The sequence below is a fragment of the Colletes gigas genome, unplaced genomic scaffold (assembly GCF_013123115.1).
Source record: "Colletes gigas isolate AHSC1104 unplaced genomic scaffold, ASM1312311v1 Colletes_gigas_Sc00003, whole genome shotgun sequence".
NCBI lineage: Eukaryota > Metazoa > Arthropoda > Insecta > Hymenoptera > Colletidae > Colletes > Colletes gigas.
In genome coordinates, this window is record NW_025106632.1 from 10,262,527 (window position 1) to 10,286,130 (window position 23,604).

The following is a 23,604-nucleotide window of genomic DNA, read 5'->3' on the forward strand; positions in this document are numbered from 1 at the left end:
TCGAAGGAGCAAACGATAAATACGTTGAATTTTGAAGTCGCCTTATAACGCTGATAACAATGTCTCCTCCGGCGTTTTTCGAACGTGTTGAACAATATATTTTAGCAATGCTAGTAGTAATAGCGATCGGGGAAAGATTCAAAGCAAGAAACAACGCCGATAAAGTGATCTAAATTTCTCGTCCTTACCAGAAAATATCGAACTCGAGCGTAGGTAACGCGATCGATTACAATCGATAATAAGAAAACGATAACCTTTGTTGCGAAAAGGGAGAAACTCGGAAGATACATAGGGGACAGAAAGTGGTTGTCTCCCGATTTAAATAATGCCACGCAAAAATCGCTGAAACCGCCTCCGTTTTCCGATTCCTCTGTGAGATGGCGTGAAACTCGTAGTTCGATCATTGGAGGGAGATAACGCGAGCGTCAGTGCTCGTGCGCGAGTAGGAAGAGAAAGAGCGCCTTCGGCTCTCTCGAGCCCGAACGAGTGGTCGAGCGAGGCGACGTAGAGGGGCGCCGAATCTAAGCCCGATAACGAACCAGCTGGTGGCACTGTCGTCGTGCGACGTTTACGTGGAGGTACGACCTTCGCGAAAATCCATTTTCCCGTGGCACACGGTCGATGATTCGTACGGTCGGGTCCCGAAAAACGACAGAGACGGACGGTTGTACGCGGAGAGGAACAGGAGGATTCGTCGACCATCGATCCACGGGCGACTCTCGATCGGGACGAGGCGAAAAACAAGACTAAAAGGGGGGGCGAAAAAAAAAAAAAAAAATAAAAACATAAACATGCCGTGACCGTACTTCGAGTGACACCAAGATGTACTGTAAGACCGTAGAAAATCCGCGGTGCTCATAGCACGTACGATTCACGTTCGAACGGCCGTCGTAGGTAGTCGTTATCTGTGCTCCTGGTGTGTGCGAGTGTGCTCGAAGACACGCGTGTGACCGTGGGTGCTGCTCACCTCCGCTCGTACCTGACCTGACCCAGGTGGACCGCCTGGACCAACAACGATGACTACGAGGGAGTTGTACAGCAAGGTATGGGCAACACTAGATTCTCCTCGCGGGCAGGTGCATCGCTTTGCACGGATCTAGTTCCACTGTGACAACTGGTTTAGCGCGACGAGTTTGTCTGTTGACATTTGTAACCGCCGTTTCATGGAACTGTTGGCTCGTTCCGCCACGGACCGGAGAACCGTGATGTCTCCATGAAAAAAAACATCGTAAAGTAACGCGCGAGGAACGAATTTGTGACATCGTGAAAAAGCTATTGGTCGATCGTGTGTGAAAAATCTGTTGTTTCGTGACTACGTAGCCTGGTTTAGGTCGCGTAATGTCATCCTGTGTTACATTTCAAATTTCAAAGGAAAGAGTATCCGCTCTACGATTGGACGGACGATTAGGGCAGATTCTCAGGCAGCTGTCTCGAAAAACACTTGATGTAAACACAAATGGTCCCGAGAGACAACGTTCTTACGTTTTCTTGCGAGCTTTCTGTTAATGTTGCACAGAGTCGGTGGTCGTTTCGGAGTAAACGTCTGGTGTAAGTAGATTTAACGAGCCTCTATCGATTTTCAGGTTGTTCATGATAGCGCGTTCCTGTTTCAATTTATGAGCTTCGAATAATTCGTGCACGCGAATATGCGCGTCTATGCTCCAGTTATTTCGAATTTGAGGTGTCTCACTGGACTCGAACAGGGTTGTATTTAGTTTTTTAATATATCGATATATCTTATTATTCCGCGTGTAAAAGTATTAGTGGTAGGATAACGAATGCTTCACGAGATATTTCAAATGACATATGTAAACAAGCGGTTTAGAAAATTTGCATGTAACGGTCGGACATGATATTCTTCGCGAATGAAATGTTCGTAATATTTCGCAAAATATTTATCTTTTATCGAGAAATAATTATTATAGTTTCGTTTAAAAAAAGAGTGTCACTGCACTTGATCGTTACGTGGGAGATAAAAAGTCAGGACATTTAAAATCGTTCGATTTCAGTTCGACTCTCTTCTTCATATTTTAAAATGTTTTTACGTTCAGCTCGTCCGAGTTTTATGGAACCCCCTGTATGTAATTACGCAAAATCGAGTAAAACTTTCTTATTCTCTGTACAGCGCAGAATGCATAGTTAATTGTTTGAGAAAATAATGGGATAGACAATATATTGGTTCAATTAGTAGAAGATGTATACATCATTGGCTACGAGTGAAGGTATCTTTCTCAGACTAGATCTAGGAACAACTTTCACGAAAGGTGCCCGCTTCTTTGAACTTATCTGCAAGTGATTCGCAATATTCATAGGCATACATAACTCTATTTAAAAGAGCATTAAAGCGTACAGGTACATTTACCTGATTTCCCTCTCATGGGAAAGAAAGTCGCCGTTAGGACGGTTAAATTAAAATAGTAACGGTCGTTCTAGTTGAATTTCGAAATTCATATCTCGTTATGATGTTACGTAAATTTGAATCCCATCTATGTTTTCAGGTCTTCGGTATATCTGGACACTTATACCATACGTTAATCGATATTAGTTTGCTTCTAGCAACGTTTATGGTTTTCCGTTTCGTAAACAGAATGGATGAAACGTTCGAGTTTGGTATAAATGGCGGTGAAGTTCGAAACAAACAGATTCCTCTTTAAAACAAAAATCAATAACTGTCGTTAGAAAAGAAGGTGACTGAAGACCTAAATTCTGTTTTCAAACCAGGTAGCGCGATTATAGCTGTTCGAGCTGGCTTGACAAGCGCGATAACGTTTGTTGTGTGCAAACGTATTGCCTTTCAACAAAACTCTGTCGCGTAGAAAAGTTTGGCGTCTATGAACGTGAAACATTGGCCGTATCGGTATAGTCTTTGACAGTGTTGGGCACAATGCAATCTGTTCGTTGAATAACAATTATGATGATCGTGTATGCCACTCGTACGATTACTAAATAAAAAATAATCGAATCAACAAGTTGATAATGGTACTCAACAGTTTTTAACAGTTTTAGACAATTATTATTTTCTAAATAGTATTTCAAGTAACGTTTTTTTAAACTTGTCTAGGTTTGGAGAATAGTGCTGGTCCCTGGCGTATAAATGTCTCCTTGGATCGAAGAATCGGTGGAATTAATGCACCTGAAACGAGAGTTTCGTTTACGTTAAATTAAACATAGTCAATGTAGAAACCTCGTTTAGAAAGCGACGTTAAATTGCAATAAACATCGTCGCGAAAACTGAAGTTAAACATTCTAAATAATTCTGCGGTTGGTCCGCCGATCATTTTGTGGTAATTCCTGCTTATGGTAAAAGTTTTAGATAACTGGTTGAAGTTATATGCGGGGAGCAGACCAGAAATGTGAGAAAATACGCTCTATGCGAGAATGGTGTTTAATACAGCTCGAACCTGCCCCTTTAAGGCCGCGCAGTAGCTCTCCATCTTGGCTGATTTATTGCCCGGGTCAGGTGAATTGCGAGGGTTGACCGAGGTCGTGTTGTAGTTTTTGTCGTTCCTTCAACATTTAATATCGTTTGTATCGAAACAGTGTCGTATTGATATCATTATCGAACAGGTAAATCGAATAACACCGCAACAAAATAAAAATCATATCTTTCAAACTTAAGAACAAGTAATAATAATATTTTCTTCATTTTTGCCTAGAACGAAGCTATAACCCAGTTTATATAATCACCGTGTACGATAACGACTACAGAAGTAACAAGTTCATCCTCGAGATCTACATTCGCTCCGGGACGATGTAATTGTTCGTTCGAGCGTCGTGATATTAATCGTGAGAAAATCGTACGCGTAAGGTTAGCGATAATTGAAGGGATAAGAGAGTGGACGAGTATAATGGTATTCGTGATTGACGCCAAGTGTGTGGGCTCGCGTAAAGTCAGGGACGACCATCGTCTATACGATGAGTGTAGAGTGAATATATTGATCAGGACATCTTAGACACGGTGCCCTATTCATCTCAATTTACCGCCATTCATATTTAAATCATGGCGCTGGCTGGAACTGGGCAACTTTATTATTCATTTTAAAGTACTGCAAAATTGGATATTGTTTTTCACGGAAGTTTCCTCATTTTGCGCTCCGTTTACCAGAAATCGATTTACGCGCTGGAAAATTATAATGAAACAAGTGTACCGGGAGTATGGGACTTTAATTAGTTTCGAATGCAAGGAAGCATTGAATTTATGTTGCGCAACAGATCGAAATGCGAAACCGAGTCCCGATCGCGCCTTTACGTTTAAAGGTAAGCTAACCCCGTTCGAAACTGTTGCTCGCACGATCGGTTCGTGGAACGTGATCGGTAGACTTCGCTCGCTCGTTCTTAGTTCCCTTTCTCTTAACACAGAGAAGCAAAACGTCTTGGAATAGGTCGTTCTCCTTGCTTCTTCGTGCCCCGTCGCGGGAAGACTGAGGGTACCATCGCGGAGGCTACCTCTATTCCGCGTTGCCGTCAGATTTTATCTGAAAGGTCAACGAAGATTTCTTTCAAGATTTCTCGCAACACGACCGGCGAAAAAGTGTCCGGAACGTAACGACCGCGAGACAACTGAAATATTAATCCGTCAGTCGTCGTGGACGTTTCTAAGCGCGAACGATGTCGGTACGACGCGTGCTACGAACGCCCATGGGCGTTCGACGAGCATGCTTAAGAAACGCGACCACGGAATTTCCGCACGCGAGAACTTGGACATTCGACAGGGATCGATTACTTGGATAAATCAGTAATCATGGATTAAATAATACAAAAATTTATTCGATAATGTTTCTATAACGTTTCTACGATTTTAATGTATGTACGACTACGATTGGAAACCATATACGTTCGTTCTAACATCTTGCTTATACCATATGTGCCACGGCCACTTCGATGACAGAGATTGATAATCGCGGTATACATATATTGCAGCTGTAATTATCGATGCCTTATAACTATTCAATTATCGAGTTATGGGAATCGACGATCTTGCAAAAGTAAATTAAAATCGAAGGGCGAAAGGGTTCACTCAGATAATAAGTAAATTGCACGTTGTATCAATTTCTTTATTACGTATTCATCATCGTTTCCCCGTAATATCGCACACTTTCGATCTCCACAGATATTGACTCAGCATATCCTTAAAGGAACGCGTTGAACTCGATGAATCGTGATTCTCGGTTGCGATGACAACGCGATACGGCAATTTAGCGCACAACAAAACCGTCGACCGTCTAAACACAGCGTTGTGATCGCCCTTTTGTGCAGCATCCGTGGAAAAAGAGAATTCCTCGCAGCAATCTCCCACGAAGGCGTTCCGTTTCGTGATCTTTTATACAAACGGGGGGACACTGAAAATACAAACTCACGTTCTCACGGTCACGAATTTTACTCGACAAGGACTCGGCGTCGAAATTTGCATTCGCAGTATCGCGTTTCGCTGTTTTTTTTTACGCGGCAGGTTGTTAGTATTCATAATTGAAGTAGTTAATGCCGATGATAGTACGCCACGAACGTATGTGGCAAAGTTTACTTCGACGTACAAACTGTTTGTAGATTTTAAATATAAATGTTATTAAAAAACACATTTATTTTAAATTTCACAAAGAAATGGACATCAAATCTCAGTATTTGCTAGGTTTTTCGTTCCCTTCTTCTACAAAACAGATTTTTCGTTGTTACTCTTTATCTATGCATAATTTAGGAAAATGGTTGAAATAAATTTTACTCAGTTTATCGCGCACCAAAAAATTAGTCCCCCTGAACGGTGTAATTAAAAAAAATCGTCGATATTTTGATTAGTTTCCAGGAAAGCAGTTTATAACACTTTATCCGGGTCACTCTGTGTATACATATAGTTGTTTACACGAATGGAATCGCCGCGTGGGAGTGTCAACTGTAAAGCTATTTACCTGAGATCTACTTTGTTATAACTAGACCACAGATCTTTATGCAAATTCGTATTTGTATTAATAGATTAAAAAGATAGCTTTTCTTATATTTTTGCACATCAAGTCATATAGTTTTTCGAGAATAAAAATTTTTCATAAATGCATAAACATCCTCTTATAACTATAATCAGTATGATATCTGAGAATTCTCCTATTTTATTAAAAGAAATATTTCACTATTTCAGAGTCTCCTCTTCGCAGACTGTTGTCACTTAAAAAGTACCATGTTTAGTAAGTCCCTTTCGGAAGAGCAAGTTCACGAACTTATGCATTAGCCCAATATTTGTTCGCGCGAACGGTATGCTGAAAGTTTGCCTCTTTGCACTTTGAAATTTTAAAGGGATCGTTAGGAACGTTGGTCCAGCTGTTTCTCAAGGCAGGTCTTCGTGCCCGTGTGTTCGTTGTTATGGTTGATCGAGAGGGAAACACACGGGGGCGTAGGGTGGAAACTGCAAACGTAGGAAGCGTGGCCCAGCTGCCGATGTCAACGATGCCAATTTCTTACGCACGCGGAAAAGAAACGTACGTGGGAAACTTGACCTGGTTATATTCTCAATAACGGGGAACCCGGCACGTTTCTCAGGAGCAACGCGAACCACGACGATCGATCTCGCGACGACGTATACGACGTCAAAGCGGTCTCCGAGTGCAACGCGATGCTACGAATGCGTTTAGAATTTCCTACAATATCGCGCGAATTAACGTAAACGTAAACGATTGTTCGAAGTTTTTACGGGTACGGAATATCCATAATTATCGTTGTTACGACTGTTTCCGCGATAACGATAAAGCGTGCAGGACTGTACAATCTGTTGTATCCGTACTGGATGATAGTATGTATGTCATTGTCAAACGACTATCGTCGAAACTCCGAATACAGTAAGTCTTCCTACGTCGATCGTTAGAGATTTCAGGAACGATTTCATTAAAATTGTAAATTCAATGTATTTTATTTTACAAAAACAATTTTTTCGTAATACAAATTTTAATTTGCGTGCAATTTTTAAGCGGTGACGAAGTCGAAGCAAATATTGACGAATGTTACGTGTTTAAAGTTCGACGACAATGGATGCAAATGTTATATAAAGCGTCGCGAGTAAACGAACGACCACCGCGTTATTCCGTGTTACGTTTTAAAGGTAAAATATATACAATTTCAATTACGTCTCTCGGACGCTTTATAGAGAATTCCGCCGCTTAGATCGCGTTTGTTACAAATGCCAACGTATTTTGCGAGATCGTTAACCTTTCAAGCGATACTTTTCTTACGTTCGAACGCTCTGCGATCTCGACAATACGTAATCGATAACTGTCCTTTATAACTGCACATTTTGGGTATATTTGCCTGCTTTTATTTTGTTTTATATATGTTAAATATTTTCGAAACTGTTGATCATATTAAAAATGTTTCAGACAAAAGTTAAATTTTGAAAAATCACATATGCCAATGTGAATAAGTCTTTTTTAACTTTGTATATCAATAAGTAAATAAATAAAGTAGATCATTATTGTTCAGTAAATTAAACAATTAAAAATGGAATAGAAAATTTTCGCGTTGGTCGTTCCGACGAATCGTATCGCGAGACTACTGTATCAATTTGTATTTCGTTGGGAGGAATCTGTGGTGGTATGATTCATTCCTGAGTGGCCTCGTCGCCGTTGATAAGATTGCAGGTTTCATCCTCTTCCTACTTTCACATAAATGCATTGACTAATTTGAAGTTTGTCGGATCGACTCATCGTTAAATTCCGATCGTCGTATCTATCGAGCGTTTCCAATTTACTTTTTTCGATCATAGACGATACGAGTGTATTAATCGTACTTACGCTATAAAAATCAACGATGATTTAATTCGTGTTAACGACTTATTTAATCGACCGGACTATACGTTATTCGATATCGAGGGAGAAGTAGGTACGAACCCTTTAAGTTCGCGAGTGCGCTGTTAAATTTGATTTATTCGCGCTGTAATAGACCGTGGCGAAGTTTTAATGTCGCGGAGCGTGTGGTAAAAAGTTGCGTAGTTCGAAGATTGAAACGAGTCGTGGGTGGAACGCGACAGAAGCCGTAGATCGGTGGACGGTTGGCAAAGCTCAGACAACATGTGAGCGGACTGCATTTACACAGGCGCCAAAGCTTCCCTGATACTTCTGCAATACGACTGAGCTACGATGGAAGTGCCTTTGGGGCTATCGTTTCGCACGTTCAGAGAATATTCCACGATAAACGTTAGATCGTCGAGTAATTTTTGTCCGCTGGGGACAAGAAAATCAAATATTTACTTTTTAAAAACACCTGCTGTTCGGAATCGAACCACGCGCATATTGTATACTTAGCACGTTACGTTATTAGATGAAGTTTCAAAACATATTTTATTGTTGGCCAATTGTACACTATTTTTACAACGATCGACGATTAATAATTATTATTAGCTTCCTTTAACCGGAAATTATAAAAAATGTTACAAATTTTAGGAAATCTTTAAGTATACAAGAAATATGGAACACAAGATTGCTCTTTTTTTGCTTTACCTTGATATCAATTTGAAGGTAAAGAAGTTCGACACGGATGTTGGTCGGTGAAGGAACGGGATATTCATGAATGAAACTTGAAAATTTGCGTAGCTAATTACAGGTTACGTAATCTGTTAGAATCGTGAGAGAACTGAAAGCATTAATTAATTCGTGAAAAAAAGGGAAAGTCAGGCATTCTCATCTTTTAGAGTCCGGCGATTGTCGCGTGTAAATTCAACCGGGAGCAGTTCATTCTCTCGTTCTGGACACCCTTTCAATTAACAAGCTGCGTGGGAACCCGGCAGGATTCCGCTTTTTCTATGCCTTTCCGTGTGTAAGACTTAGGAGCATAATCGTTATTTGGTATGTAACGTAGAAAGCATGGGAACTCCGCTTCAATGGATGAAATCAAACGTCGGGAATGTTCATCGTGAAAGACGAACTTTGAGTGATGATAGAGCAGACTGAAATGGATGCTACAAGCCCGGTTAACTGAAACGTCAGAAAAACATTTCGTATGCACCGATCGAATAGAATTACTCCCGTTATTATAAGTTACGATTTAGGAAAAGGTCGCGTTACGAAATCCCTCAATTTGCGAAGACGAGTTTACCGGGATACTCATAATTGTGCAATTCGATGTTGCACAGTCAGCAAACCTCGAGACGCAAAAATAAAAATAACCACGATGAGCGTAACCTGGCATTAGCAAGCATTTCTCAACGATGGTGGAATGGTTTTCGTGGCACATAAACGCCTGGAATGGAAACGAGCGTAATCTTATATTTTGTAAATTTTAAACGCGCGAATTACTTTTCACCGTATTTTTACGCGGCGTATCACTTTTCGAAGCATTGCAAATTAGTGATCGAATAATTATAGAATCAACAATATCGAGAATCACGCACGAAATGAGTCATACGAGCAATCACATTTTCTCAATAACTGATATCGCATGGTCGTTATCTTTTATCAAATAAATAATACATTATATTAATGAAAGTTATAATCGATATAAATCGGTTTAAAAAATAACAGTTCGATATAAGCAAATTTTGCTTTCGTCTGAAAATATTACACGTTCTCAAAAATAAATCTCTTCAAAGAGATTAATATCATAAATATCAATTTTTCTAAATTCTTTCTTCACGAGCGAATATCTTTCTCAGCAACTCCATTTGATCTTCTGTTTTCAATTGCGTGCTGTGCCGTGGACTGGCTCCTATATTTTAAATTTACAATCTCCGAGTAGGACTTTCCTTCTTTATGCCAGTTGCAGATTGAATTCCTCTCTGTCATGGAAAATTCATTTCCTATTCGTTCCATCTTTGACTCCGCCAGATTATTGCAATGCTATACTGCACACTGAGATACAGAGTGTATTACGTCGGAAAAAAAACAGAAATTCACTTTTGTGAATGCAAATAAATAAAATAATCCATATCAGAATATATTTTAATAAAAAGAAAAATTAAAAATAATTATCTTGAATTTTTGAATCTTTAGTTGTGAGATTTTTTGGACTTGACATCCTTCGACCAGTGTCTTGCGTAACAGTTGACACGCAAGATTGGATCGTCAGAGTTCAGAACTAATTTTCACATCGTTCTAAGCGTAGTTGACTCACCTATTGCGACCATGTCGTTGTCCCGCTCAAGGACAGTGTACGCTTCGAAAATTTCTCTATTTCCTGCGGTCTTTGTAACCAGCTCTTTGAAGGAAAGGTAACCGAAGAAAAGGAAACAGTGTGGGAAGGAAAACACACGAGAGAATGTTGAAAATTACCGTTGCTCGATATTCGTTCAGATCACGTAATGCTTCTTCTGTCCGAACACCGTGCTCGGTAACAGTACATTTTGTCATTTCGTGCCTCGTTTGTGTTACCGTTACCGATTCCTTTGTCACATCAATGGAAAACCACGGTTCACTCGTATCCATTTCAATAAGCAGTTTCTATGGTATACGAAAAAATTCGAATTGGGAATTTTTTCCGATCTCGAGTCTTTTTAAATAGATACTTTAATATTTTACTAAGTGAAAATCACTTTAAAATTAATTCTCGATTTATTCCGTGCCGTGAATTCTGCCTGCTGTGATTGTCCTTGCGGAGAGACGCGTTTCCCTGTTTGCGGTTACGGAGTAATAACAGTTAACACGATAACCAATCCAGATTTGGCGCACTCAGCGTAGAAATCGATATGGCTGTATTGCCGACCTCATTTTCATACGTAGTACCACTCGCAAAAAAGGAAAAAGCGGGTCATCTTTTCAGAAGCAGGAGAATTAGATGCTAAGTAATTAACTCGTACGAGCTCGCTCGAGCCATTGAAAAACGTGCTTCGCGCCTAGTACCATGATTACGGGCACGGTGCTTCAGTCTTGAACGTCGTACGTACTAAACTTGCGCCACAGCGACGAGAAAAAATATTTAAAAGATTCCCATTATACTCTCGAAACTGGTTTTGGGCGACTTACGATAAACGTTGATAGTTTTTCAAACCGTGAACGTAAAAATGTGTTGATTTTAAGTATAACATGTAGCCTCATAATTGTTAAACTTGATATTAAGAACTAGTGACTAGTCAGACTCGTCACTGTAAGGCAAGGGGTTAATTGTTCCCCTTTGATTGTAGTTAATGTTAAGACACGATCGTTAACGAAACACCTGTGTTCTCCAGGGTGGTAGAGTATGGGTACCACATCCGGAAAAGGTTTGGGAAGGCGCGGTGCTCCTGGAGGATTACAAGCTGAACCAGCCGCGGTTGAAGGTCCACACGGACGACTCGAACCAAACGAAGACTCTGGAAATAAAATCGGACGCTGACCTTCCGCCCCTGAGGAATCCCGATATACTCATAGGGGAGAATAATTTGACGTCGTTGTCGTTCCTTCACGAGCCGGCCGTCCTTTACAATCTCCAGATACGGTTCCAACGACATTGCATTTACACGTACTGCGGCATCGTTCTGGTCGCCTTCAATCCGTACAATGAGCTGCCCATTTACGGAAATGATACGATTTGGGCGTACAGAGGTCAGGCGATGGGCGACCTGGAGCCCCATATATTCGCCGTCGCCGAAGAGGCTTACACGAAATTGGAAAGGTTCAAGTCTTTCATTCAACAATTTTTCTTCCCGACGCTTTGACGACTATCTCCCCCATTTCCGTGTCATTCGCGAAATTTCCAACGAAAGGAAGCTTCCAAACTTTAGATCCGAGAACACGTCTCATATACACGTCGTATATCATGAAATAAATTTAAATTCATTTGAAATTTAAAAATTATTAACTACTCGAGAATAATGTAGAAAAAGAGTTTATTTTAGAAGTTTCCCTGTATCCCTAATAGTTTTTAAAATAGCATCAGGGGATAGACTTTGAAGGGTAGTCTCGTCCCTCGAACTTGAATAACCGTAACGAAAATACGTATCAAATCGTACATTATTTCGGCAGGGACGTTTCGCGTATATTTCTAGCGCGGGACATTTCCGTAAAGATGAGTTTTAAATATTGTAACGTGAACGTAGGGAGGGTCACGATCAGTCCATCATCGTTTCCGGTGAGTCAGGCGCCGGAAAAACGGTATCTGCGAAATATACGATGCGATATTTCGCCACTGTCGGCGGCTCGACGACGGAAACGCAGGTCGAGAAAAAGGTCCTCGCCTCTTTGCCGATCATGGAAGCGATCGGTAATGCAAAAACAACGAGAAACGATAACTCCTCGAGGTTCGGCAAGTTCATTGAAATTCAGTTTAACAAGCATTACCACATAACGGGGGCCAGCATGAGGACTTACCTCCTCGAAAAATCGAGGGTCGTATTCCAGGTATGCCGATACACTCTTAGGGGCCATAATCGTAACTATTTTTCGTACAATAGTATGTACGACTATTCTTGATACGACCATTCGAACAATAATTTTAATGGGGTTGCTGAACAATTTGATAAGCAGAATTTTATTATTCGGTATTTAAAATTTGTATCAAATCAGAATTTTTTAGGTATTACGATTATCATTGGAATTGGATGTATAACTATTGTACAATAAATCGTTACGTATGTGGCTCCTATAACGTTCACGTGGCCGTCGATGGGTCTATTTATACCCAGGAATCAGGTTTTCTTCGCTCGCGTTGATCCTTAATGTTCCACGATGTCCAGGTACCTAGTATGTACTCCTTATGAATCTTATGGATCGTATCTCCAGAAAAACAGCTACATTTCAATCACATTTTCATTTATTGTTAACAAATCTACATTTCTATTCAAATTGATCTGGCAATTTAGTCGTCATACCCTCCCTTATACATCACATTATTGATTTAGTGACAGTCGAAGAAGAATTCGAGATATCAGAACATAAGCATTTATCCGCTACTGAATCATCGATGCTTTTAAAATATCGGTCACGGGCTAGGCGACTACAGTTTTGCGTACAGTTATGTACACCTTCATCTTCAAATCCACTTTACATTTTCTCTTCGACATCTTCAAAACTATATTCTAGAGCGACGAAAGAAATCGAATATAAAATGTGTTTGCAATTCGTACAAAAAGTATTTTCCATTCTGCGAGTAAAAGGTGATGTCATCGAGAGTTCAATAAATTATATTTCATGTTTCCCTGGTGGGATTTTCAACAAAGATAAAACATACTTGTTTTGAGAAAATTAGATATGAACAGACTGTATTGAATAGAGTACAACTTGGGCATCAAGTAGAAATATTGAATAATGGAGAGTCGCGCCAGGCAAATTGTGTTCAATCGCACGGGTATTCAACTAGTTTTCAACTTCAATGATCTGCTACACGAATTATTATACGAAAAGATATTATACTGCAATTTTGACTAACTTAATCACGTGAAATCACGTAAATACTTATTATACCAGGAGCAGCGACAGAATCATACCTCCTGGGTCTGAAAGGATCCTGTAAAGATCCTACTCGTGAATTTTTCGTCGACGGCCATGCAATCGTTAACTATGTGCAGAATCGTACAGTACGGAATGTTTAAATCGAACGTTTCTCTAGGCAAACGAGGAAAGAAACTACCACGTCTTTTACCAAATGTGCGCAGCCGCGAGGCGACTTCCTCACTTACATTTAGGCCATCAGGATAATTTTCACTACCTGAACCAAGGAAACAATCCGGTAATAGATGGCGTGGAAGATTTGGCCTGTTTCGACGAGACGATTAACGCACTTACCATGCTCGGATTCACGTCCAAACAGCAGGACGATATGCTCCGTATTTTAGCGGCTATAATGCACATAGGGAACATTAATATACAGAGCTCCGAGGCTCAGAATTCGAACAACGATAAAGATACCGACGCCAGCTATATTCCCGTAAATATACATTTTTCGTCTCTCACAGAAATGCATTTTGCAACGTTGCCTATTTGATAATCGACGTTAACCCTTAACACTAGAATTACCGACATTGATAATGTATTTATTTGTACCAAAAGAAATTAAAGCGATAGATACTCGAGAAATGTACAATGCAATGGAAATAAATGTTTACTCATTCTTGTACAGAAAGCCACAGAGTAAATTTTTTACAATTTTTTATTAGAAATTACTTAGTTTGGTAGTTCTAGTGTTAGTCGTACTTTTCTCTGTTTCATTTATTTTTGTGGTCCTTAAAAAATAGTAAGTCTACTGTTTTAAGGGATGCACTTCGAAATTACGTACTGTTGCATATTGCATACCTTGTATTTGTTATTTTGACATTCACGATGCTGAAACTAGCGATTTAGTATTTCGTCATGTTTCAGTGAAATGTTAATTTTTTGTATTTTGCAGCCGTCAGACAAGCATCTGTTGACGATTTGCGAGTTGTTAGGCACCGACGTGAGCGCGATGAGAAAATGGCTGTGCCATAGAAAAATCGTATCGATGAGGGAGGTGTTTCTGAAACCGATGAACGTGGAGCAAGCGATCGGCGCAAGGGACGCGCTGGCCAAGCACATTTACGCGGAACTGTTCAGTTGGATCGTGACTGGTATCAATAATTCCTTGCAATCCAAGAACAAACCCCAGTGCTTCATCGGCGTGCTCGATATTTACGGGTTCGAGACGTTCGAGATCAATTCGTTCGAGCAGTTTTGCATAAATTACGCGAACGAAAAGCTCCAGCAGCAGTTCAATCAGCACGTCTTCAAGCTGGAACAGGAGGAGTATCTCAAGGAAGAGATCGAGTGGACGTTCATAGACTTCTACGATAACCAGCCCTGCATCGACCTGATAGAAACGAAGCTGGGTATCTTGGACCTGTTGGACGAAGAGTGCAGAGTCAGTAAGATTCCTTCCCGCGTCTCTCTGACGTTTTGATCAGACGAGAAAAGACCGATCCGCGCGATCGTTAACCAGCTGTTTTAACGACAGATGCCGAAAGGTTCGGACAGTTCCTGGGCTGAGAAGCTGTACGCGAAGTGCGGGAAATTGAAGCACTTCGAGAAGCCACGTTTCGGCACCTCCGCTTTCCTGATCCATCATTTCGCGGATCTGGTCCAGTACGAGACAGTCGGGTTTTTGGAAAAGAACAGGGACACCGTCATCGAGGAGCAGATCGACGTGCTACGAAACGGAGATGTGCGTAAAATCGATTTGGCAATACCGATAGGTTTGGTCCAAGAAGCAATAGTACTGCGTTGCGTATCAGATTTATTAATTGGGCTCATCGATTACCTAGTGGATCCTGCCTCGGGCGCGACGCTATTAATCGCTCAAACAATCTGTTAAACTAATTGTCTGGTAATGAACTATCGAGCAATTGGAATCTGTCCAACGATCGATGAATAGCGTCACGCCTGATGCAGGGTCTGCTGGATAATCCTTATCGATGGGTGCATATAGCAGATTCGTAGCGAAAGGTAGCAAATGAAAATATTATTTAATAGGCGACACAATATAATAATCGTAGAAAGGATTACTTTTATTTATTTAATTGCAACGTTAATATTAAATTCCATTCAAAAAATCAGCGACTACGAGGTGCGCCTGTATACTTTGAACATAAAGCAAACACCGTGGGCTATTTATTTATATACTTTGACTTAGGTTTATATAGTTTTGTCGGTAAGTTGAGAATCTTTTATCGTTTCAGAATAAACTGTTGAAGAAGTTGTTCAGCGAGGAGGATCCGAAGCTCGCGGTACCGACGAACGTGAGAGTTAAAATTTCCGCTCAGAAGCCATTATTGAACACGCCCAAGCAAAATAAGAAAACGGTAATCCTTACGGACGATAGAACGTAGCTGTTGTTTGTTCTTACGCGAGTCATACGTCGGACAATGCAATTTATGCCCGGTTAACGAAATCTGTAGGTGGGATCGCAGTTCCGAGATTCTTTGAATATGCTGATGGCGACGTTAAACGCGACCACTCCGCATTACGTGCGCTGCATCAAACCGAACGAGACAAAGGAAGCTTTCGAGTACAACCCCGTTCGCGCGGTCCAGCAATTACGAGCTTGCGGTGTACTGGAAACAATCAGAATATCCGCGGCCGGATTCCCCAGTCAAAGAACGTACAGTGAATTCTTCCTTAGGTACAGATGTCTGTGCAAATTTAAGGACATACGACGCGACGATCTCAAAGAGACCTGCAGACGCATATTGGCAAGGTCGGTCATCTTTTGCTTCCTATAACATTGTTTTAAGTATTATGCAGGCTGTCGACAACGATATATAGTATTAAAACGGAAGTGAAATTAATAACAGACAGAATGAATTGTAAACAGTATCTTGAAATGATAAACGAGGAGATAGATATGTTACAAGAATTGGCAAAGATAAATATATTTATCAGTACGATAATTCCGTCGTACAAGAGTAGTAAAGAAGTACTTTGCTTCGAAAAACATGCGAGTTTTGATCTATGGAATTGTTACAACTTGCCAAAGATTTGAAACAGTGCATTCAGGACAAATGGAGGAGTCTGGGTCGAAAAAGTATTGCAGAACAAGTATCGGAAATCATTAATTACTGTTCTATATTTTCTGGAAGCGATTAGACGATTGTTTTAAACTAAACTACCCCATAAAAAGAATTTGTTCAAGAGTTCTCGTGATTACTATACGTTTTCCTTTCGTGCGTTGGAAAGTAACTATAATATTGAATGTACAGTACCGTGTACTTTAAAATTCTCGAGCCCTTGCATTTTAACCCTCTGCATTCTATTCAAAGTCTGTGACAAATTGAAATTAACGCTTCAGGTATATCAAGGATGAGGACAAATTCAAATTCGGCAAAACAAAGGTCCTCTTTCGGGCTGGTCAGGTGGCCTATTTGGAAAAGCTTCGGGCCGAGCGGCAGCGCGACGCTTGCATCATGATACAGAAAACAGTACGCGGTCTAATATATCGTAACAGATACGGTAAGATACGACGAGCCGTGCTTGGCCTTCAGAGGTACGGCAGGGGTTACATCGCCAGGCAGAAAGCTCGAGCCGTGAGGGAAGAAAGGGCCGCGATAAAGATTCAAGCTCACGTGAAAGGTTGGCTGAAGAGGCGTCGATACGTCCAAATAAAGCGCACAATTATTGGCATTCAGACGTACGGCAGGGGTAAAATGGCGCGGGAGAGGTACAGGTTGATGAAAGACAACGCTGCCGCGACGGTAATTCAGCGATTCTGTCGTGGATACCTGGCGCGGATGGCGTGCAAACAGAAACTGAAGGATATCGTCATCGCCCAAGCTGCCGTGAGAAGATACCTGGCGAAGAAAATGTTCCGAAGATTGAAGGCTGAGGCGAGGAGCGTGGAGCACGTGAAGTCCTTGAACAAAGGATTAGAGAAGAAGATCATCATGTTGCAGCAAAAGATCACCGATCTCGTGCGTTACCCTTTCTCGTTGTTGTTTGAATCTTTATGAGGTTGATCATAGAAACGAACGTTGTAATTCTCTGTTCCTTTTTTTTTTTTTAGACAAAGGAAAATCAAGGATTGAAGAACGTTCAAAACGAAATAGTGGATCTGAAACACAAGCTGGAGGCGCTAAAAGCGGTAGATGTTGAGAATAAGAAACTGCACGTCACGCTGTTGGAGAAGGAGAAAGAATTGGATAAGATGCAAGATTTGATAAAGGTTGAAAGGGACGAAAAGATGGACATTTTGCAGGTACCTCGAATACGTAGAATTTGAATCTGACAGGATATACGTTGTCGCGCTAAATTCGATATACTTTTGTTAGGACAAGGAAAAAAGCAGTCTCGAGAAGCAGAACGAGAACGAGAAGCTCCAAGATCAACTCGAAAAATTACGAAAAGAGCTTTCGGTGGCTAACGAGAAACTGAAGAACAACCAACGCGGCGCTGAAGAGAACTTGAAGCATCGTTTGGAGCAAGAGAAGGATCTACTCCTGCTGGATCAGGATCAGGATCGCGGCGCTTATCAGCGACTGTTGAAAGAGTATCACGAGTTGGAGCAACACTCGGAAATGTTGGAGCAGCAGCTCGCGATGCGCGCTCCCGCGCACTCTCGTTCTCTCAGCAATGCTTCCAGCGGTAGCGGGCAAATCATGTCCACGGAACTTCCGCCTGATGATCTGAATATCGTAAGATTTTCTAGCTTTTCATCTGGTGTTCCCTCTAAAGCGTTAAAGTCTATTTTCTTAGAAAGTATCAAGGATAACAAAAACAATTTTTACTCTAACTTTATCCGCAATACTTCTCGAGATAATAGTTTGTAAATCTTCAGAGGAAAGACTTACGTTGCTTCGTAACACGCTTTAATTTTATTCGCGCGTAATTTTGAAGGATCTAGGGTACGGATCGGTACGATCGACGGCTCCCTCTTCGACTGCTTATTCACGGGTAGAAACGATCGATTGGAATCAACAGCGATCGGATAGTCCATTGGATGGGGAGGTGCAATCGCATAAATCGCCTCCCGAGACGAACGGACCGGCACACGCGCCGGTGGACGTCGGTCTTGTCCTGAAACTTCAACAGAAATTGAAGGACGTTGAGAAAGAAAAGGGAAGATTGATTAGGATGGTAGAAGATTTGGAGCGCGACAATCCTGAAGAGACTTCGAGGACACAAGACACGTTCAGGGTAATTTTCTACGTCAGATAATGGTTGTAATGATTCGTTCGAATGGCTGTTGACACCGAGACCTCGTGTTCACAGCTTCAAGAACTCGAAATGGAAAACGCTCAACTGAAGAAAGATTTAGGTACGCTCAGGAAGTGCGTGTCCTCTGCAGGTTTACCAGGTGCACAACAGAATCTTATGGGTAATTTATTAACAATTCTGGCTCAGGAATTCTTGCATTATTTATTTCATCAGGTTCTATAACTTTAGTTTGCTTCTCTCCTTTCTTTGTATCTATTTAGTACGCTTGTACATATGTGCATAAATATCTGCTAATCTTTTCTTTCTATTTACTAAATGTATCCTGAAAAACCGAAGTTAGTTCGGTGTTACACTTTTGCTTTTGTCTCACGATTAATGACTTATTCGCACGTGGCTTCATATTATACGAGCCACTCTGTGTACATACTGTGCTTCAAAATTACGCATCGATTCGTATCATTGTCCATAATGATTGCAATAAATAAAAACCATTACAGCAAAATTGCGTTATGTTTCTTTGAATCACGCGATCATCCTTCGGAATGCATCCGACGAAACGGACAGGGCAAGGTGCGATAAATAATTTCCATTCTAGGGCAATTCGACGCGCTTCAGGAAGAGCTCGAGAGAAGAAGAGAAGAGTGCATTCAGTTGCACAGCGTGTTGGCCGATAACACGCGAAGAATGAAGAGCTTAGGCTCGAACTATGGCCGGGACGTGGACATTATAAACGAGGACGGGGAACTGGTGCTCGCGTTCGAAACGCAGAAAAAGATCAACAGGTAAATCGAGATTTCCCAGGGCGTGTGCCACCTTTTTCTTGATGAGAAGGAGAAGAGCACCGTGTCTAATCGTCGTTTTGTCGTTTGTGCATGCACTTCAATTTTCAGTAAACTTAAGACAAAGCGAAAGGCCTCGAGAGAGTGAGTTGAGAAGATATTTTGCCCGCGAATAGTCAGCGGTCTCGTTTACTGATCTTAACACTGTTCAATCGGGACAAATCGGCGCGCATGCTAATATATATGTACTTACGAATACACGAAACATGTAAACAGTTCGATGTTGGTTTAAAGAAATATTTCGATTATAAAACAGTCGAAAGTATTTTAAGCTCCCGCGTTTCTTTCGATTGAACAATTCTGAAATTAGTTGGAAATTTTAGCGGCGCGTTAAATGATCTTTTCTCGCTCTTCGTTTCAAAGACAATTAGAGGACGAGCTACAGACGAAAGAAAAAGGTTGGCGGGAGCAAAGAAACGAATGGCGGGCGGAAATCGACAGGCTGCAGGAAGAAATTGAGAAGCAACAGAAGTTGCTCTCCGTGAATCTGAGCAAATCGCCGCAGACTCAGAACGAGGCCTACATGCAGCACGAGATTGCCCGATTAACGTCCGAAAATTTGGTAAAAAAACGCACGAATCCTTTCAAAAACATCATGGCCGTTGATAGTTTTTAACAATTGTATCGATCAAACTTTAGGAACTGCAAGAGAAATATGACAAAATAGCAGAGGAATGCAGAAAATTCAAGAGACAATGCAAAATTCTCGCGAAACGTCTGCGAGATGCAGGTTGTGAGTATACGTTATTAAAAATAAATATGTGTTCGACTTTTTTAAATACTTATGAGAGAATACGGTACAACAGAACAGCGTAGCTTGTAAATCGGTATTAAAGTTGTATAATATTTCAATGCTTTCGAAGATGAGGGCGACGATAAGGAGAATAAGGATCGGCCTTATATTTCAAAGGGCGCCGGTGAGTGCGTGGTCCAGTGTTTTCACTTTCTTCGCACTTCGCGCAGACCATAACTCACCCTAGCTCATAAATCAACAACCATATCGTTCACGACGAAGTTAAAAAATAAGATGAAAATATTACTATATCGTATAAAAGATAGGTTGATAATTAATTAATATTTCAACTGCGTCGAACTCGTATGTAAACATACTGCCAATGGCGGCAACGATGCGCTTTTGAACTTATATTTTTGGCAATATTTTCATCTTACTTTAATTTATATAATACACTGTCACAATTCGATCGTTTATTTTAATTTGATCGAGGATGAAGTCACAAAATTTAATATTTTCTTGTAGTGCTGGATAACGCGGAACCAACGAGTGATCCGGCAATATCTTCCACTGGTAATTCAGGAGACAACGGTAGCAACATGCCAGCCATTCGAAAGAAAGAGAGGGACTATCAGGGCATGTTTGAGTGCAGCAAAGAGGACATTAACATAGTAATACGTCATCTAGTTATAGGTAAATTCACTCAATAATTCAGTATAGAATATATAGCCAGTCGACAAAGTCAAATTTGGTTACATACGCATGAAATTTCGGGGAAACATTTCCGGCCTCACATTAGATCTTCGGTAACGAATTTTTTTCTCGAAAATGTGTAGGATTTCGGGGGTATGTATATCGACCAAAAATGATTGTTATTTACCCCTGCAACCGAAAATAATTTTTTTAGAACGATTTGAAATTTTTTAATTTTGTCGAAAAAGTCCACCCACTCGAATTTTTTTCTCGAAAATGGTTAGGATTTCGGGGGTATGTCTATTGACTAAAAATGATTGTAATGGACTTCCGCAACCTAAAATAATTTTTCCGGAATGATTGGAAATTTATTAATAACTTTTTAACGAAGCCTCAATCAAGAAATTGATATTCTTGATTTTCGTCTTATTTTGCCCTCTAGAATCTCTCATTAAATGGAGATGCTGTTCCTAGCATATTTCTGATCTACAATAATTTCTTGCAGACTTGAAACCCAGGATTGCGGTAACATTGCTTCCTGGCCTGCCAGCGTACATCCTTTTCATGTGCATCAGGCACACAGATTGCATAAATGACGACAAGAAAGTCAGACAAATATTAACAACTTACCTGAACGCTGTGAAACGCGTGGTAAAAAAGCGTGAGGATTTCGATTCAAGCGTGCTTTGGCTCAGTAACACACTGAGATTACTGCACAATATGAAACAATACTCTGGAGACAAACCGTTCCAGCTGGAGAACACACCGCGACAGAACGAGCAATGTCTCAAGAATTTCGATTTAAGCGAGTACCGGGTCGTGTTGAGTAACGTGGCGTTGTGGATCTTCAATAACATCGTGACTAACCTAAAAGAGAGAATTCAAGCTCTGACCGTACCTGCTCTCTTGGAACACGAGGCCATAACTGGCTTGGACTCTAACAAACCAGGTCGACCTCGATCCTCGTCGATGGGGGAAGAACCAGAGTCGACGCAACAAAAGCTCGAGAAACTTCTAGACGAGCTCTCTACCGTTTACAAAACCTTGCAGTATCACGGCGTCGATCCCGAGATCGTCGTGCAGCTATTCAAACAACTTTTCTACTTCATGTGTGCCAGTGCTTTGAATAATCTACTTTTGAGGAACGAGCTTTGCCGTTGGACAAAAGGTATGCAAATAAGATATAATTTAAGCCACCTGGAGCAATGGGGAAGGGACAGGCAATTAGAACCGGCCACGGAGGCGCTTCAACCGATCATCCAAGCCGCGCAGCTTCTTCAAGCACGTAAAACGGACGAGGACGTAAATTCCGTTTGCGAAATGTGCAACAAACTGACCGCAAATCAAATAGTAAAGATTTTGAATTTGTACACGCCTGCTGACGACTTCGAGAGTCGCGTGCCTGTTTCGTTTATTAAGAAAGTGCAAGCCAAACTTGACGAGCGGTGCGAGAACAACGAACAAGTAAGTTTATATCATTGTTTCTCAAACTGGGAGTCCGTGGAACGTGGACGGTTCACAAAAACGAGGAATATTTCTTTTCAGCTGCTGATGGATCTAAAGTATTCGTATCCAGTAAGATTCTCGTTCAACCCGTCTGACATTCGATTAGAAGATATCGAAATACCGGAAGTACTTCATTTGCCCATGCTCAAGAAAGTGTAATCATAGTAATCAAAAAATTTAGAGGCCCCGCTGCGCATGTAACTTTTAGTTGAGTAACCGTCTAACGAGTAATGAAATTTGCATAGCCTATTTATTAAAAAAAAAAAGTGAAGAAAAAAAGAAAAAAAGTCAAACAATTAACGCCGTTGATTGTTTCACTTTCCGAGTTAGATAATGCATCGAGCGGGTCATCGATATCATGTTTTGTATGTTTTTTTTTTACTCCAGTAATTTGTATTTTACGATGCATAATTCCTATCCGTGTCCATGTGAAACATGTTGGTTTATAGGATATGTTCCATGGATGATAAAAAAAGAAAAAAACATATTTTTCGTTGTTCTTAGCGTATAACGGTATACGTCGAGACTTGAGAACGGTGTAAATGTGTGTAACGCTCTGCTGGAGCTTGCAATTCATACATCTGAATTGAATTAGTATTATTATAAAGAGGAGCAGCGAAATATTAAGATGCAGGTATGCACGACGAAACGAAGTGCCGAATTCTATGTTGAAAAATACAGAAGTATTGTTATCGAGATTAATGAAGTTTAAAGCAACGCGTTGTTCTCTCGATATTGTTAGTCTATCGAAAAAATGTTATGGCAAGTATTGCAACTCCAAGCAAGAACTTTATGCGTGCAATATTGGTAATCCATTGGGGATGTGTACTTAATATGTAAAAAGGGAAAGGCGAGGAAGAGATATAATGTTACGTTGGGATAGATTGTATATTTTGTGATACGAGAAAGATTAATTACCAAGTCGGTTCCCAGAAACCGAAGACAAGAGGATACGAAAGAAACGAGCGGGAGAGAGTAAGACAGGTATATATTGTTGTTATAATATAATTTATAAATATGTACAAGCGATTGTATTTTGTGCCATTTTATTAGTAGAACGTAACCAAATTCTGTTTCCTACATTGATCTGCATTTACGTTTACGCTTTACGAATACATTCTATAGAACCTAACCTTTTGTAAACAAAATCCCTTCTCCCGGAGTGTACATACAGAGAGAAGAATCTGTTAACACGATTATACCTTGACTCGATGTGACAAATTTATTTGTTCCTACAATGAAAATAAAGAGATCGTTGATGGAAAGATGGACCCCATTCAGTCTACATACAAAT

At 40.6% G+C, this 23,604-nt stretch overlaps 1 protein-coding gene across 4 annotated transcripts; it reads left to right on the forward strand.

The window, feature by feature from the left end:
• Positions 1 to 448: 448 nt before the first annotated feature.
• Positions 449 to 23,584, forward strand: LOC122404812 (unconventional myosin-Va). 4 transcript variants are annotated; one of them, XM_043409054.1, is made up of 21 exons: positions 449 to 1,043; positions 11,132 to 11,556; positions 11,981 to 12,281; positions 13,489 to 13,806; positions 14,266 to 14,754; positions 14,848 to 15,054; positions 15,569 to 15,691; positions 15,788 to 16,086; positions 16,678 to 17,296; positions 17,389 to 17,580; positions 17,654 to 18,016; positions 18,219 to 18,518; positions 18,594 to 18,699; positions 19,135 to 19,321; positions 19,430 to 19,462; positions 19,742 to 19,940; positions 20,018 to 20,111; positions 20,242 to 20,295; positions 20,637 to 20,804; positions 21,310 to 22,268; positions 22,350 to 23,584. In XM_043409054.1, exons 1-21 carry the CDS (start codon positions 1,017 to 1,019, stop codon positions 22,467 to 22,469), a joined length of 5,583 nt encoding a protein of 1,860 aa, XP_043264989.1. In that variant the 5' UTR covers positions 449 to 1,016; the 3' UTR covers positions 22,470 to 23,584. The 4 variants fall into 4 exon arrangements, with proteins under 4 accessions (XP_043264989.1, XP_043264990.1, XP_043264992.1 ...); XM_043409055.1 differs by having other exon boundaries at positions 18,594 to 18,678; XM_043409057.1 differs by lacking the exon at positions 20,242 to 20,295.
• The last annotated feature ends 20 nt before the right edge of the window (positions 23,585 to 23,604 follow it).

Bases quoted from the DNA above. Each gene is read 5' to 3' on its own strand.
- LOC122404812 (XM_043409054.1), top strand. From the start codon at position 1,017: ATGACTACGAGGGAGTTGTACAGCAAG. The intron at 11,557-11,980 runs GTTCAAGTCTTT...ACGTGAACGTAG, and splicing joins GCTTACACGAAATTGGAAAG to GGAGGGTCACGATCAGTCCA. The intron at 18,519-18,593 runs GTAATTTTCTAC...TCGTGTTCACAG, and splicing joins GGACACAAGACACGTTCAGG to CTTCAAGAACTCGAAATGGA.